Source organism: Eremothecium gossypii, chromosome VII, assembly GCF_000091025.4.
Source record: "Eremothecium gossypii ATCC 10895 chromosome VII, complete sequence".
NCBI lineage: Eukaryota > Fungi > Ascomycota > Saccharomycetes > Saccharomycetales > Saccharomycetaceae > Eremothecium > Eremothecium gossypii.
The window spans coordinates 296,531-313,913 of record NC_005788.4 but is presented as its reverse complement, the minus strand read 5'-3'; the positions used below and the strand labels follow the sequence as shown (position 1 = coordinate 313,913).

General features: G+C 47.9%; 7 protein-coding genes across 7 annotated transcripts; 3 read left to right on the top strand and 4 right to left on the bottom strand.

The window, feature by feature from the left end:
- Window positions 1–66: 66 nt before the first annotated feature.
- On the bottom strand, window positions 67–900 carry AGOS_AGL207W (C2H2-type zinc finger protein; the record flags this gene model as incomplete). The annotated part of the gene is made up of 1 exon (NM_211522.1): window positions 67–900. The coding sequence occupies one exon, from the start codon at window positions 898–900 to the stop codon at window positions 67–69; it is 834 nt and encodes a 277-aa protein (NP_986460.1).
- A 2,900-nt stretch (window positions 901–3,800) lies between these two features.
- DSE4 (endo-1,3(4)-beta-glucanase) lies at window positions 3,801–6,386 on the top strand (the record flags this gene model as incomplete). The annotated part of the gene is made up of 1 exon (NM_211521.2): window positions 3,801–6,386. The coding sequence occupies one exon, from the start codon at window positions 3,801–3,803 to the stop codon at window positions 6,384–6,386; it is 2,586 nt and encodes an 861-aa protein (NP_986459.2).
- A 172-nt stretch (window positions 6,387–6,558) lies between these two features.
- Window positions 6,559–9,594, bottom strand: PFF1 (Pff1p; the record flags this gene model as incomplete). Its single annotated transcript, NM_211520.1, has 1 exon — window positions 6,559–9,594. The coding sequence occupies one exon, from the start codon at window positions 9,592–9,594 to the stop codon at window positions 6,559–6,561; it is 3,036 nt and encodes a 1,011-aa protein (NP_986458.1).
- A 355-nt stretch (window positions 9,595–9,949) lies between these two features.
- HEM12 (uroporphyrinogen decarboxylase HEM12) lies at window positions 9,950–11,053 on the top strand (the record flags this gene model as incomplete). Its single annotated transcript, NM_211519.1, has 1 exon — window positions 9,950–11,053. The coding sequence occupies one exon, from the start codon at window positions 9,950–9,952 to the stop codon at window positions 11,051–11,053; it is 1,104 nt and encodes a 367-aa protein (NP_986457.1).
- A 191-nt stretch (window positions 11,054–11,244) lies between these two features.
- On the top strand, window positions 11,245–13,083 carry VMS1 (Vms1p; the record flags this gene model as incomplete). Its single annotated transcript, NM_211518.1, has 1 exon — window positions 11,245–13,083. The coding sequence occupies one exon, from the start codon at window positions 11,245–11,247 to the stop codon at window positions 13,081–13,083; it is 1,839 nt and encodes a 612-aa protein (NP_986456.1).
- A 46-nt stretch (window positions 13,084–13,129) lies between these two features.
- Window positions 13,130–15,841, bottom strand: RDH54 (DNA-dependent ATPase RDH54; the record flags this gene model as incomplete). Its single annotated transcript, NM_211517.2, has 1 exon — window positions 13,130–15,841. One exon carries the CDS (start codon window positions 15,839–15,841, stop codon window positions 13,130–13,132), a length of 2,712 nt encoding a protein of 903 aa, NP_986455.2.
- A 1,014-nt stretch (window positions 15,842–16,855) lies between these two features.
- Window positions 16,856–17,233, bottom strand: MLO1 (Mlo1p; the record flags this gene model as incomplete). The annotated part of the gene is made up of 1 exon (NM_211516.1): window positions 16,856–17,233. One exon carries the CDS (start codon window positions 17,231–17,233, stop codon window positions 16,856–16,858), a length of 378 nt encoding a protein of 125 aa, NP_986454.1.
- Window positions 17,234–17,383: the final 150 nt, after the last annotated feature.

The following is a 17,383-nucleotide window of genomic DNA, read 5'->3' as shown; positions in this document are numbered from 1 at the left end:
AAAGCATGCAGTCATACGATCTAGTTTAACCTTCAATCTAAATACCTTTTATACCGCCCTACAGGGTCATATCGTTGGGAGGGTCGTATACTTTTGGTGCTGCTGTCTGCTCAAAGCGAACAGTTTTCTGCTTGAGGGTTTGACCCTAGTTGTTTCACCATTGGGGAGCATGTACATCCCACAGTCCGTACGAAAATGCAGTTTATGGTGGCGGAGCATGTTAGACCTAGCGTTAAAGGATTTGCCGCAGTTCTTGAAGGGACAGGTGAACGGACGGTCGCCAGTATGGATATTTCTGTGCGTGCGCAGGGACGAGGCACGCGCAAAGCCTTTGCCACATTCTGTGCAGACATAACGCTGCGGTGCCTTATTTTGGACTGGCGGGGAAAGACGTGGGGGGCCGAGGACGCTGCCCTGGGCTTTGGTTTGCTGCAATACTGGAACGCCAGGTTGCTGTGTGGTATTGATCGGTATGTTACCATCCAGAGCATCGTGGAAGGTGGTTGATGCCTCAGAGACAGCGTCTTGCGTTTGTAGCCAGCGCTGGAAGTCACCCCCCTTTGCAGGGTCGAAGACAATCGAGGACTGGTCTACAGCCTCTGTGGTGGCTGGGATTGCGTTTGGCGTGTTTTCCATGCCAGCTACAGCAGGATTCATTAGCTGCTCGAGTAGCTGCAGTTGTTGCAGCTGCATTTCATGCTGATAGTCAAAGAAGAAAGCAGTGAAGTAGCTTGCGTCTGAGCTGCTGGAATCGTCGCAGGGCAGTGGGGTGGAGATATCTTCTGCTTCTGGGGTGGAACTCCAGCCAGTTGGGGCTATCGGCTTGCACATATTATAAAGGTCTACCGCGGGGTTGGGTGCTTCGTAAGATTCTGGAGTCTCGTTGGTATAATGCAACATGGTTAAGCAAATGTTGTGTATTGGATAGCAAGTACTCAAGCAAGGAGTCAATTATTCTGGAATTCTATGTTCAAAGCCACTTATAGCATACAGAAGCGCGATGGCCCGCAGGGTAGAAGAGCAGTTAACTGTTGGTTAGATGGCGCAGAGGGTGGGCTTTCCGAATCTGAATATTCTGCCGAAATCCTGTATTGTAAACTCTTGCGTTGATGGATCGTACTCCGCTGTTATTTGTTGTATTTTATAAAAGCCTATTCATCAAACGAGAACAAATGTGCTGCTTTATATAATATGACATTGAGATCTACTGCTGGGTATTTTGTTCCTAGATCAGGATTGTACTGAGCTCAGGGTGGTCACTAACTAGGGACCAAAAGCATCAGCGCTCGGTAAGGGTATTGATTCGCAATTGAACAAGGAGCTACCATGAACAATCATCTTTGTCAAGAGGGGAATGCGTATATGCGACATACCTGTACTGTTACATAGTTGGACATGCATCTGACGTGCCGTCCTTCTCCGCTACTTCTCCTTCTCCGTTGGCTGGACCGGCGGAAAAAACTGCACTTTGCTTCCTTTATGCAACAGCCACAGTCCTTTAGTGGCCACAGGGTTACCAATACTGATTTTGCTGTCTCCATATCTGTGTCGTGCGTTGTTCGCTAATTTGTTTGCATCGCTCAAAGTCCACGGTGACAGTTGCCGCACTTGTCAGCTTGCGCGTAACGTATGTGCATATTTCCAACTATTCCTTAGCCTGAGACATACTCTATCTGCACGGCCGCAGTAGCCTATTTTGTCTAGCGCGCTCCTCCCGCTGCTCCATCAGAAGGCAAAAAACGATAGAATTATGGACAACGCTCCTCGGTGTTCCCATAAAAATATGCCTACATGCATGTATGGATTCATGGGCCTCTTGTAACAGCATTCACTCCAATATTTCCGCCCGTTTCCCGGGTCGGTACTGTTGTTTCTGTCTCCAGCCTGCACAGGCAACTATACACACAGGAGAGCTGACGCTCTGGGTGCCTACGCAGCTCTAGGCTAGCTGCAACTTATTGCGCGCCGCATTGGACTGGCTGTCAACCGTTGTCGATAAGATGGGACATTACGGCCCCTTTGAATTTTCAGACGTGTACAGAGCACCGCACTCCAAATTTGTTAACCAAGATGATGTAATGGAACCTCTCGATACAGACAGGAAACACGAATACTGAGGTAAATTCCTTCGTATTTTCGCTGAAGTGGCGGAAGAGGTGCTCGGCGGCCATGAAATGGTTATGCGTGAAGTACAGGCAACTATCTCCGCAGTTTCACTACTGAAGGCCGCACGAGTCGATAAGACTTGCTAAAAAAAGATCGAAGGTACAAAAGTGAGCCGTTGCAGCTGGACCTATCAGACCATCAAACGTGACGTCATTCGCGCTGGGGTTTTCCTGACCACGGCACCACCCTCGTCTGGTACTGTCAGGACTCGGAAATCTTCGTACGGCGTTTTTTGTCTGTCAGTGCGTTGAATGTGCTACGCTACCTGCAGTTGCCAACTACCCCTCCTGCCGATGAGACCAATGGAAAAGAAGCATAGACCCATCGAAGATGTTATACGGGAATAAGCTCGGACACGTTGCGGCACGCCCTATTAGGCTCGCGTCAAAGATGAATGTCGCTAACCGCGCTGATCTAAGATAAGGCAGCAGAGTACACTACGTCGCATGTGGGGACTTGCAGCCATATAACTGCCCCTTGATTACACACTCCTTATGTGCCAGGCCTTGTTGAACCACTGCATTAGGCTAAGGGGTACGGGCACGTAGAGTAGCCACCATTGGTATGCACACCATAAATGTTCACTAACGCGTGTGTTCTGAGCGAGATCCATGAACAACCAGCGCTATATTAGAATTTTCAGTCATTATGTAATCGGTCATAAATGTTACCCCGGCATCAGTCCCCGGCTCCGGTGTAGTGATGCCGCGTGAATACTGTTCCGGCTCAACGTTATAGGGATCGGGACCACTTCGGTGGTTTAAAAGCTGCGGGTGCGGACGCTAATAGCGGGCTGGACGGGTCTACCTTCTAATATTTGGCCTGGGCATGCATCATGCTTTTAGGGCGCGCAGCCTCTAATGCGGGAGAAAAACCTGGCTTCAAGGCCCCGGCATTAGTTGACAAGGACCGCTGACGCAGCCATGTGGGTTGGACCGACTTTATAATTGCGTCCGCAGGCCGGACTATCCTTAGCCCGTTACGAAAATGACACAACCAGGTCGCGCAGCGCAGATACGACAGTATTGCGACCGCACGCGGACCGCACGCGGACCGCAATAAACTACTGCACTGCCACGGATCGGCTGGAAGTGCATCCCGAAGATGCACAAAAATCTACTCCCAGGGTAGGCATCCTACAGTATTTACACCCTGAAGGTACCACCGACATAAAATGTGCATCGGCATCAAATAGGATCGGACTTATGAGGATTACGCGTCAGCATTGTATCTGAGCACTGTCAGTGATATTGTCAGCACGGGGGACGCACTGCTGCGTGGGTTGACCGCACCTCACAGTCACCGCAAACTAATCGTTTTTTTTTTTTTGTTTTTTTTGTTGTCTTTTTTGAGTTGCTGCGACATTCTTCACACAGTTTGCCCATCCGGGCGGCATCAAGTGTTACGTCTGGCACCTTAGTTATTGCTGCTTTCTTTAGCGAAAGCCGAACTAACCTTATTCTCAAAACAGTGTGGTCTAGGCGCCAGTTATTCCGGTATTCATTTCCGGTGACGTGGTAGGCCCAGTCATGAGACACCTTGCAAAACAGTTAAGTACAGGCGATTTATTGAGTATTTCTTTATGAGGCCCGCTGAGCAATGGAGCTCGATGCCTATTGGATCTTTAACCTCCAATGCGCGGATTTCTCAAGACTTTATTTTTTACTTCGGCGTCACTGGATCTAAGTGATATCCAGCCTGCCACCGTGCCGTCCTTCAGCACTAGGCCAGATCGCTTGTTGACTGTCGTCGCTCTGAAATCCTTAGCGTTGCCTACAAAAATCGACCCTTTGACAATTTCTGAGCCCACCAGTATTCCCCATTATGGCCATTGGACTCTTGTGTCCACGCCAGTAACTCGGCCAGGAAACTCGGAGTACACTACAGCGTCACAACCAAGTGAGTCATGGTATGACTCCACGCCGCATACGGGGGAGGGTATGACTGATATCTTATCCTCAAATCGTACGAGGGGAACGATCGGCACGACAACACACCAAAATGTTTCTACTCCCGTTGTTCAACCAACGAGAGCTGGGGGGACTGCTGGAGTGACAGCAGATGACTTATTTGCCCCGATCGAAACGGGCGGCCCGCCAGAAGTTTTCACCAGGCAGTCTAATCCCCTAGACCTGCCCAAGGGCGTGGAAAGTAACGGAACGCCATACCAGACTAACAAATTTTATACCAACTTGATTGTGGGAGCACAGAACTCCTCGGTGTTCGTATTTCCGTATAGTGTCTGGTATAATAAGACGCGCCAGGGGATTGCAATTAGTCATACGGGGAAAAGCAGGAATATTTCACGCAGTGGCGATGACAACTCAGCATACGGTATGTCCCATCCACTCGGAATGGCCGAACTTGTATTTTCAGCTGCCGGATTTGGCGCGGACAAATCTCAATTACATGTAAAAGAGATGCAGTCGGATAGCTGTCGCTTAGAGTTACGCGGTAGCGGTGGAGATAGCTATCTAGAGATGCCACTTGTTCAGGGGATGGGTTGGGTTACAGGTATCTACCATGGTGGTATAAAGGTGGCTGTTCAGGTACCCAAGGGCTTAAAATGCCTAAGAGCGGAAAATCCAGGTACCTTACCGGAAAGCACCCTAAAGTATCGCGTGATTTTGTCGAATGGTGTAGAATGGCTACTATATATTACCTTTAAAGATCAAAAGTCCTGGAAAGACTTTGATCTGGTTGCTAAGGATCGATACACACTAGAGGCAGAGAAAAGTGTAGATGGTGTGATAGTTCAAGCGGCTATCGCCCCAAAGGACCAAAACTTGGAAGAGCACTACGATAATTCAGCAGGAATGTATGCTACTTCTTTCAGCATAAAAGGGTCTGTAAAGGACACAGTAGCGGAGTACTCATTTGAGTACAGTACTGAAGGCAAGTCTCAAAGTGGAAATACTATGTTGTTTGCGCTTCCTCACCATATACCGATGATGACATCCGATATGGAATCCAAGAAAACCGGTATTGAGCTTGAAGCTTACACAAGGGGTATTATGAAAGGATTTCTTACAAACAAACTGAGCTTTAGGGCGGAATTAGATCGGCAACTTTCTTGGCTACCATACAGTCCCGAGATAAAGCAGCATAACCTCACATACAACGTTGAACAGCTTCATCTTCTTGCAAATGTTGCAAACCTGGAGCTCCAGGCTGACATTAGCTCCTCTATCAAAGGCTTGAACACTTACTTCATAGGGAAAATGATCGATAAATTCGCCTACATTTTGCTAGTTGTATGCGACGTCATAGGGAATAAAGACATTACACATGAAAGCTTAACTAATTTGAAGACTGCATTTGATCTGCTGTTGAAGAACCAGCAGACGTTTCCACTGTACTATGATACAAAATTTTCAGGCATTGTTTCTTCCGCCGATTGGAAAGATTATCATGGTCAAGCTGACTTTGGAGCTACATACTATAATGACCATCACTTCCACTATGGTTATCTAATACACACAGCTGCCGTAATTGCATATGTCGATGCAAAACTGGGAGGATCATGGGGAGAAACAAATAAAGACTGGGTGAACGCTCTAATTCGTGATGTTGCTAACCCGTCGACTGAAGACAACTATTTCCCAGTATTCAGGTCATTTGACTGGTACCACGGCCATTCTTTTGCGTCCGGATTGTTTGAGAACCCAAACGGGCGTAACCAGGAATCATCATCAGAAGACTACAATTTTGCATACGCTATGAAGATGTGGGGCAAGGTTATTGGTGACTTAAAGATGGAGTTACGTGCTGATATAATGCTGGCGATTATGAGTGAGTCTATCAATAAATATTACTTGTATTCAAAAGCAGATACAATATGGCCCGAGCAGATTGCCAAAAATAAAGTCCCAGGCTTACTATTTGAAAATTCCATCACATATACTACATTTTTTGGCACCAACATTGAATATATTCATGGTATTAATATGCTACCTATTACACCTGTATCTGGGCTCATAAGGAAGCCAAGCTTCGTTAAAGAAGAATGGAATGAAAAAATAGCACCCATATTGGAGAAGATCGAAAGCGGTTGGAAGGGAATTGTGGTTCTAAACCAAGCTCTTTATGATCCCAAAGCAGCTTATAAATTTTTCGCTGCTGAAGGGTTTGATTCACAAAAGTACCTCGACGGAGGATTAAGCAGAACATGGGCCCTTGCATTTACGGGTGGACTTGCTAATACATTGGGTTTACTATAAGGTGGTGGATACTTAGGTAAAAAGAACAGTCAAGCCGTTTTCTAAATTATGTAAAAAACTGCTATAATTAGTATTATATTTGCTGCACTTTAAGAATTATTGGAAGATGAGAAACGATTGTGGCAACAAGCATTTTACAAAGCAATGATAGTTTATTTATGGGTTAGTTCTCTTACAACTCGACGTACTTTGTGACCGATACCATTCCCTTCTCTTTGCTAGAATAGATGATATTCTTAGGAGAATACTTCCTCAATTCATCATATGCAGGGACATTTGTGGTCGCAAACCCATCCGTGATAGAATCTGTGTCATATTCACCCCAGTAACAGGTGACACTAACTCCCAAAGCATCATCTTCTTCACTACTACTTGTCGCTGGATCATAACCTCTGTACAATAATTGTGGAATCCACTCCAAACCAATTTTGTAATAGCCGCGCTTGAAATCTAGTTTATGCAACTGTAGCTCAGTAATCCCATTATTCCAGCGATAGTGATCGTTACCGAATTCATCTTGGTAATATCCGTTTTTCATCGCGGTATTATAGAAAGAGGGAGTTACATTAGAGGAGGGGTTCTCATGAAGAATTACTACTTCTCTAAGCGGTGAAACGCCTTGCTTCCAATTCTTGAATGCAGTGCTATTGAAATTCAATGTGCACACTCTATTCTCTTCCACATTGATTTTTAGCTCAGCAGTAATTGGTTGATATGGTGTTCTGGATGTTGAATTACGGTCATCCTTTAGAATCTCGAGGGTCATTATCTTGGTCCAGTCACTTTCAGCTTCATGGTGATTGTTGAACATCCTTGGTGGCATACCATTGTACTCGCAAATATCTACGCCATCACCGGCGTACTCAACGCAGCGGTACTTGGTAACACTTGGGATATCGTCCAAGATTGGCTCCATAAAAGTTCTCTCACGGCCATATAGGTAGACTGAACTGGAATTATTTTTATCTAGGTCAATGGTTTGCAAGAATCTCAATTTTAGCGGAGATGATTCAGTGAACGGAGGCGCAACTATGGTCCAGACTGCCGTTGTCACTGCCAACAGCAAAAACAGCATTCCAGCAAAAGAATGTAACTTATATGTGAATGGTAGCATCGGTAATGACAACAACAAACTACCAATTAAGGCCATATGGGTAACAAATGTTGTACCCTTTGCGCTTTCCTGAATTGTTTGGTTCATGGCACCCATGATTAGGTCGAGGCAGATCCACGTGAAGTAGGTAACCCATGGAGTCACTACCATAAATTGAATACTCCAATCGTAATTTAGTATGCTCGTGACAACATTTCTGAGGAAACTTTTCCTCGAAACACGTTCAGGAACAGGTTTCGGAAATGGTGCAACCGTGCCGGTGTTTAGCAAAGGTGTAACTTCGGAATCTTCTTGGTGGCCAGCTGTATGATCAACGGATATGATTACGTGCGGCGTTTCCGATGCATCACGCTGACGCTGCTCTGAGCTTGGAACTTGGTGAATAGACTGGCGTGGGGAGTGGTGGACTGAGTGTTGCGCTGAGTGGTGAGTGGAGTGATGCGGGGAATGTTGGTTTGAATGTTTCTGTGAGTGTTGCTGATATTGGTGCTGCATTAACATTTGCTGCTGTTCAATATCAACTTTACTGTCCCCAACATAAGAGTCGTCTTCAGGATTGAGTTTAGCTTTGAAGGTAGCGCAGAAAACACCAATAATAGCTCCAATGGATACAAAAGTGTAACCAATTGTGAATGGATACAGCCCGGTCGCAGTATAGTCAGAATCGCGTAGCCACCGGGTAACAGAAATCAAGTAAATCCACAACACCATTGAGACCTCTACTAGTGCGACTGTCTTGAAATCACGTAAAGGTCTCAATCTTTCCCATGAAGATAGGATCACATAGTTCATGAAGATAAACATCGATGCTTCAGCCAAAATAGGAGAAACGTAGTCCCGCGAAAACACATAAGGATTGAGCTGGCCAACTAGTACTTGGAATAGTTTGACACAGAAATAGGCAAGGCATACTGAGACGGGAAGTCTTAACATCGCATCCCAGAAATTGAACTTCAACAACTGCATGTCATATGCAACTAGGAATAAAATGGCAAGAATGGAAGGGAACAATGCTAAGATGATACAGTTCCAGTAGAACAAGCTCCTGGCAGACCAGACGACAAACCATTTCCCGAATAAGTCAAAATAAACCGCATTCGAGGTATCTTCCATGTCCGGCTTATTGATGGCCATATAGTCCGTCAACTGTAGGGCAGTATGTAACATATGCCATAGTGCCTGCTTGCTTGTGTATAAGACAGTGTCTTTTGCGGTATGGTATAAGTTCCTTGGTCTGTAAAAAGCGATATCCCAACCGCGCAAACCTTGATCTTCATAAACTTGGAAATCAGTTTCAGTGCCAATATGCCCATTGTAGAACCCCTGTTGGTACATAGAGTTCCCAAATGGCTGTTGGCGGACCGCTTCAGCATATACTTGTGCTGTCGAGACATCTGATGTCCGGAATAACACAGCTTTGCCACCGGCGCCAGTTCCCTCCAAGTTGATCACATAAGAGATCTCCTTTGACCACGGGTGTTCAAAGAAGGCTGATGCGCCCGCTAGGCCAAACTCTTGGTTGTTATTAAAGTTGAACACAAGAGTTCTCTCGGGTTGATTCTTCACGTAGTGCGTGAGAATAGCTAACATCGACACCACCCCCATACCATCATCTGTAGCACCGTACCCAGATGGTACACTATCGTAGTGTGCAGACAAAAGTAGCCCATCCAAAGCAGAGTTCCGACCTTGCACACGGGCCAACACGTTCGAGGACTCGTAGTACACCACCGTCGACTCCTTGGTGCCGCTGATCGCATCCTCCTGTCGGAAAAGCGTCCGGAGTCCCATGCCATAGTCGTCCGAGATCTCTGCAAACATAGAGTCGCGCGTAATCTCCTTTACCCTATCCAACAAATAATCGTGTACCTTGTCATTTGCATGCGACGCGTACGGATGCGGGTATTGTGTGATGATCTCCAAATCCAACCAGGCATCTGCAAGCATCTGCGCATAATTATAGTCTGATGGCAATGTAAAGTGGTACCTAAAGTGGTCCCACACATAAAGAGTTGTGATCACCAAATATGTGATCACCAAAAGGGTGCTCAAGTTTGTCCTCCGGAACCGGAAGACAGCCTTCGTTAGTTTCATCTCCGGCTGGGTGGTTTCAATAACGTAGTCTTTGGACAATCAAACCCGTTAATCTACCCTGGAGCTTCGGTTTATGAAGAGGAGAGAGAAGTCTAGCGGCAAAAGAAGCTCAATTTAAAATAGAGATTTGTGTTTGCCACTACGATGTTCAGCCGCGCATTCCAGATACATTCGTCTGGCACGATGAAATAACCGCCGAAGTCTCCTCACGTGATTATTACGTAACATACTTTCCGGGTCTCGAGGATGCAGTAGTACACCCCGAAATAATGCTACATTAGTCACGTGGAGATACTGCAGAAGTTGAAGAAGACAACGGCTTTCTCCACTACTACATCTACGAACAGCAAGGATCATGCAAGCTGTTGATCGGACGCAGTTTGCGCCACTTAAGAATGACTTGATGTTAAGGGCTGCGAGGGGTGAAGATGTTGAACGACCTCCGTGCTGGATCATGCGGCAAGCAGGTCGGTACTTACCCGAATACCATGACGTGAAGGGTGGCCGTGACTTCTTTGAAACCTGCCGTGATGCTGAAATAGCTTCGGAAATCACGCTTCAGCCCGTAAGGAGATACGCAGGCCTTTTGGACGCTGCAATTATCTTCTCGGATATTCTGGTGATTCCGCAGGCGATGGGGATGCGCGTAGAGATGCTGGAGGGCAAGGGCCCGCACTTCCCCGAGCCACTCCGGACCACCGAGCAACTGATGAAGGTGCTAGAGTACGAAGTGGATGTGCTGCGTGAGCTCGACTGGGCTTTCCGGGCCATCACACTAACGCGGCAAAAGCTGGCCGGCGATGTGCCTCTCTTCGGCTTCTGTGGAGGGCCCTGGACATTGCTAGTCTACATGACCGAGGGAGGTGGCTCGCGTCTGTTCCGCTTTGCCAAAGAATGGATTCACAAACGTCCAGAACTTGCGCATAAACTACTGCAGAAAATCACTGACGTTGCAATTGAGTTTTTGGCGCAGCAGGTTGTAGCTGGTTGCCAGATCCTGCAGGTGTTCGAAAGTTGGGGTGGCGAGCTGTCCCCTGCCGACTTCGACGAATTTTCGCTGCCGTACCTGAAGCAAATTGCGGCTGCCGTTCCGGCACGTCTACGCGAACTAGGCATTACTGAAGATGTCCCAATGACGGTTTTTGCCAAGGGCTCGTGGTATGCTCTAGACAAGCTCTGCGACGCAGGCTATAACACCGTTTCCCTCGACTGGCTGTGGGATCCTGCCGAGGCCGTTCGTATCAACAACGGCAGAGTCACCCTACAGGGCAATCTGGACCCGACCGTCATGTATGGTTCCGATGAGACTATCACCAAGAAGACTGAGGCAATGATCAAAGGATTCGGTGGTGGCAAAAAACAGTACATCGTCAATTTCGGTCACGGAACGCACCCTTTCATGGACCCAGAGAAGATACGCCATTTTCTTGAGGAATGCCACAGAATCGGGAAGATGTAACCTTCTGGAAGTAGAAGAGCACATTATCAGGTCAATAGCATCATTATGTATTATTTTAGACGCTAGTTGAACTCCAATATTTTTGATCATGTGAGCGTATGACGGGCCACTTTACCACGCCTAGCAAAAATGTTCGCGGTTGTTCTACCGATCATAAACCACTTCACCGTTCGGAGAAGCACTTTTGATCAATGGCAGATACGGTAAAGCAACAAGACCTCTATGTGTACGAATTACTTCCAGAACTGCTGACTTCGCTGGAAGTTGTTGTATTTGATGAGTGCGTTTCTGAAGTGACTGATGGTGCGCGCCCGGAACAAATTGCATCCGACAGAAAGCCGCCCTCGAGCAAGGAGGATGCCATGCGGTGCACTGCATGCGACTTACAGATTAGCAGTGCTAACTTTGTTCGTGACCATTACAAAAGCGATTTTCACAAGTATAACTTAAAGCGGAAGCTCAACCAGCTGGCGCCGGTTTCCCTGGAAGAGTTTGACCGTTTGACGGAGAACGATGACATCGAAAGCATCTCGGGCTCTGAAGCTGAGTCAGAGGATGATGAGAAGCCAGGCGCTGGTAGTGCGTTGCGTCGCACACGGTTAGATGCGGTCATGGAGGAGGAATTAGGGAAAATTTCCCCCTCTGTTGAAATCAGCGCGAGCCGGCCAACACATTTGAATACTAGGTCACCTTTGATATATTTTAACTCCAAGTATCTACCAGAGGGCTCTGTATTTGGGGTACACAAGTGTTTATTTTCCGCTACAGGGGTAGAGGATCCTTTGGGATCAATGCGGGAGTGGCAAAAAGCGACTCAAGGTGAACGTGTTTCAGCACTGTTCATGATGGGGGGTGGTCATTTTGCCGCAGCCATCGTATCTCACCAACGCATAGATATCAGTGGCAATGCCAAGAGGCATGGAGAATCGTTACAGGAACAGGCCGTGCACTTTCTTGAGCACAAAACGTTTCACAGATACACCACGAGGCGGAAACAAGGAGGTTCACAATCGGTTATGGATAACGCCAAGGGGAAAGCAAATTCCGCAGGCTCTACGCTACGTAGATACAATGAGGCGGCATTACGGAATGACGTTCAGGACCTGTTAAAGAAATGGAGGCCATACTTGGAACGCTGCGAACACATATTTATTAGGGCCAAAAATGTTGCGGACAGGAGCGTATTCTTTACGGAAAATACCCCATTGACCAAGGTAGACCCGAGGATTCGGACATTCCCATTCACAACCCGTAGACCTACCACAAATGAGCTAAGGCGAGCATGGTGCGAGATAACATACTTGAAGAGGACATTGAAGCCCAAGCCAATCACATCGGAGCGGCAATACCTTCCTAAAGCGACAAATGATTCCACTGCCAATAAAGCGAGCGTGGTACGCGAGCTAAGCCCGGCGGCGAAGCATACACAGGAGCTGCTTTCTTTCGTTAGGAAGTCGAAGGCTCCACAACTAATTGCCTATATCAAAAAACATAATCTATCTCCGAACCTAACTTTAGAACCATCGGAAGAATACTTACAAACGCCTACTCTCCTGCACTATGCCTCCAACAATGGCCTGAAGAACATGGTTCTTATTCTACTATCCAACTTAAAATGCGACCCCACTCTGACGAACCACTTGGGAAGAACCGCTTGGGACTTAACCAAACGTAAAGACGTGAAGCAAGCCTTCCAAATAGCTCGTCACAATTTGGGAGAAGGCTTTACCAATTGGGAGGATTCTCACATTGGCGTTCCGCTAAGCCGAGAAGAAGTAACGGAGATTAATACGAAAGAAGTTGAAGCTGCGAACAAAGAGCGAGAAAAGGCTGTCGAGGAGGAATTACAAGAAGCTCGCGAACGCCAGAAACAAGCCTTGGAAGCAAAACGTGGACCTGGTAAAATACTTGTTCCTCAACTATCAGAAAATGCACGAAATCTGAATTCTCTCACTGACGAGCAGCGCAGACGGTTGATGAGAGAGCAACGAGCAAGAGCGGCAGAGGCCAGAATGGGTTTAGGTAAGTAGGATTTGGCCTTTTTCGTTGTGGAATTTAGTATATAGATAAAGAACATTATTTGTTTCTTTTCACAAATGCAAATGTCACGCTATCTGGGTATTCTTCTAATGTCCGTTCCAATATATGATCACCAAAATCGCTCATTAAGCGCGGATTAATATGCCTATACCCAACGAGACATTTCTTCATTATGGTGGCCTTTAAAGCGGACTGCTGCTTCTGGGAATTGTCCATGATATTTTTTACGTCTAAGGCTCGCATCCAGCCCGTCATCTTGGCTTTTCCACCTTCAGTGTTTTCACTGGAAGGTGGAGGAGTATTTGTGTCCTCAAATTCTTCCCCGGAACCTTCACAAGAACAAAGTAAGTCGTGTGTGTTACTGAGCGTTCCACTTTGGACGCTGAATAAATCTTTTAAGTCTTCCTGCTCGAAGACGTTATCACTAGATTTGTCATCACAGTGGTCATCCAAGAACTTTTTACTGAGATTATTCTTCATCAGCTGCCGCTGGAATATCTTCTCGTCGATACATCCGGTAGTGACAAGCCGGTAGATAAAGCAAGGTTTTTTCTGACCATCTCTATGAATTCTCGACATTGCCTGCAGGTCGACGGACGGATTCCAGTCGTTATCGAATAGGATTAGTCTTGATGCACCGACGAGGTTTAACCCAACGCCACCTGATTTGGCACTCAATAGAAATCCAAAAATAGTCTGACTCCGGTTGAAATCGTTCACTATTGCATCCCTCTCTTTCGTGGGTGTCGAACCATCCAAACGTAGATACGATAAACTTGCAGACGACATAAGGTTTCCTATGATATCGAGTGTCTGAGTGTAATTAGAGATAACCACAACTTTTTCGTTATCACTGCGGTGCGCTATTTGGTGCAGTAGAGACATGAGCACTTTAAGTTTCCCAGAAGTTGTACTTTGTGCTATTCTCAAAGCGGGGGTGCCCCCATTTACCTTGCTCTGAAAGTATGAATCCGAACTTACTAGGCTTGGAGAATTGCATATCTTTTTGAACAGTGTTATCAACCCAAGTGAGGAATTAAAGGACATATTTTGAAAGTCCACGCGGGTTCCCACCAGCACTTGATTAAAAGCATCTAGCTGATGCTGTGTTGGCTTGCAAAACACTACAATATCTGTCCTCGGTGGTAGGTAATCTGCAATGATGGAGCTGGTTCTTCTCAGGATGAACTTTTTTGTTATTTCAATTAAATCTTGTGATCTGGATTCCCCGAGAGAGACAATTTGGTCATTATGCTTGTTGTTTACATCTCTAGCCCTGGTAATAGGTGTTATGTATACTCGCTTGAAGTGTGCAAAGGTGCCCAGAATGCCAGGATTGATAAAATTGATGATTGTATAAAATTCATTTAGATCGTTCTGGATGGGCGTACCAGTCAGAATCACCTTCCGTTCAATCTCCAAATCGGTTAAGCACTTCAGTATCTTGGATGATGAATTCTTAAGCCTGTGACCTTCGTCGCAGATTAATAAGTCCAATTTGCTTTTAGCCTGGTCTAACTCTGAAAAGACATTCAGCAGCTTTTCATAACCAAGAATTAGCACCTGGTAGGTACGTTGAACCCTCAGAAAGTTGCGAACGTCATTTTTGTCTTTTTCTGGGGTATTCTTGCTACTTAGCGTCAAGATTCCAATTCTATTCATCGGCAGCCATTTGATGAACTCCTTCTTCCAGTTGCCAATCAGAGTCACCGGGCATACCACGAGAACTTTCTGGCAAATACCCTGCAACGCAACCCCCAATTGCGAGCATGGAACAGACGATGGCCTGGGATGCTGCTTCAGTAGCGTCCAGATCAGAGCAATCGTCATGCATGTTTTCCCTAATCCCATCTCGTCCGCCAACAGACAACCCTTGACATCACTATCATATTCCAAGATCATCACTGTTCTATCATCGTCCTTCTCGGACCTTGCGAGCCCCCGGACGCAGTCATACATGAATTTAATACCTGTTCTCTGATGCTGGCGTAGCTTTTTTGACAAAATAGGATCGACTACAACTTCGACTTCGTCGTCACCGGCTTTGTTCATGACCAGTGGGTCATCTATCTGTGTCTTATCGAATAGCGCACAGTGGCGGCCCGAAGCGGCACTGCCTGCCGCGATAGCGGCATCCGCAGAGCGCATCACTGGCTTGAACTTGGTGTTTTTCGCACCTACAAAGAGCTTGGACAGAGGTACGCGTGTCGGCGTGTTGTTCCCGCCTGCTCCAGGCCCAGGCTGCACGGTCGTGCGGCAGGGCGACTTCTTTTCGGGGGCTAGCGCACCCTTGACAGTATCTAGGGCGGCTGAAAATTCACGTTCGTCCTTGATTTCGTAGTCCAGCTGGCACTCCCACCCGGCCCCGCATCGAAATACCACATCAGACATGGCACGATCCGCCTGCCAATGGTACGTGCCCAGCGCTTTACCGTCGCCATTGTAAACTCTCAGTTGCTCGCCACTCCGCAGCACCCCGTAGCCATCTCCATCCCAAGTCTTGTTCTTCTTGTTGCTGGCCTTCCTGTATGTCACCATGAATATCTTGGTTTCGCGTTTAGGCCTCTTCAAGCCATCACCAGTCTGCTCCTGGTCTTTCACACTCTTTCCCAAGCCACCCTCGCGCACCACAGCCGTCTCGCCGCCCGCAGTGGAGTCTCCGCCCCGCCTTTTGTCCCCTTGCTTCGCCATCCGCGGAGGCCTGAATGGCATATTGGCGTACTTCGGCAAACTGAGACCGTTCGACATCTTCACGATACCAGCTGCTTCTCAGTTACTCAATCGGAAGCCGACTGCACTATATACGCCCGCTACAGTACAGTTCGCAGGTTTTGTCCACATGCCGGAGCCTAGCGCGCGTAGCGTGTATCTCAACTTGATGTTTTTTACAACATAGCGCGGTCATGATCTTGGCGGGACACCAAAGGAAGGGCGGTCACGTAAAATTCACCAAGCATGCCTCTAGTTCCATTCACTTAGCCTATCTCGCCGTATTGATTGTGGTAAGCCGCGCTAGCTAGACATTGCAACGCATCTTTAAGCCCCTGGCCCCCTTCCTCGACATTAGCTTCGAGCTCAGATCACAGGCTGGGCTGCGGTACAGCGTCGTCCGCAGGCCTGGTGTATGCGTCAAACGGTCATGATTAGACGTTGGAGCATGGCGCAGAGAGCCAGAGGCACCAACGCACGGATGCTACATGGCCTGTACGCGTGGAATGGGAGAACATTCTGCTTACGTCAGGGATTTGCAACGGCCATCGGGGTATACCGTCGATGACCAGGCTGCGTATCCTCTCGCTGAAGCACCTCCGCAGCACCTTAGTCTGTTTAGAATGGACGGTATATTATGAAGGCCTCGACGGAACACTGTTGTTGGGCAGGCTTCTGTTGAGCCCATGCCATAGACGTCAAGGCAACGAACGAACCCCATTGCTCGGTATGTCCTCCTCCCGAAGCACGATCGAGCGGTGTTTGATGCACTGCTTTTACCTCAGCATTTTGATCAGCCTGACCGTCATGCTGCAGTCGCACCGCATGTTCCGTTATTGCAGGAGGCAGTCGCACCAGCTCGTGGCACTGGGCAAAGGCCAATTGACCTGCTCGCTGGCACCCAGCTAGCCGTCCCTGTGCGTTTGTGCCAGCCACCTAGCGGCTGCGCTCGGGAATCGGGCTACCGCGCCGGGCGCGCGGTAGCGGACGTGGCAGCGTCGAATGCACGCACGTTACTATAGAAATTATACATAGCCGCATGTAGGGCAAAGCTCATTCTGCAGACTCTATCTCGACCAGCAGGTCGTGGAAGCTCTCGTGCGCGAAGCGCCCGTGCTCGCGCACAGCGCTGCCGGCAGGCACCCGCTGCCCGGCCCCGTACAGGGCCGCCTCCCGCTGCTGGCGCAGGCGCCATATATCGTTGTAGAAAATGCCAAATACAGCCGGCGCATCCCCGTGCTCTTCCATGTTCAGCGTTAGCCCGCGCAGCGACACATTGGTCTTGGACCCCGGGTACTGCGCGCGGTAGTTCTCCACAAAGTCCCGCGCAAACCGCTGCTGCTCATCCAGCCCAAGCTCGTGCCACTGTTTGTAGCTCCCGCCGTGTGCCCATCTTCTACATGTAACCGTTCTTGCTACCCTGCGCCACATCTTGCTCGTCGCCTTGCATCGATGCACGTTGTTCTCGCTTGTCTGTCGGCGACAACTTCTGCATCCTGCCAGCAGGGTTTACGGGAGCTGCAGCAAGGAGCTCGCGCCCCGCAGGGCCTGCTCTCCCGTACACTAATGCAAAGAGGCAGC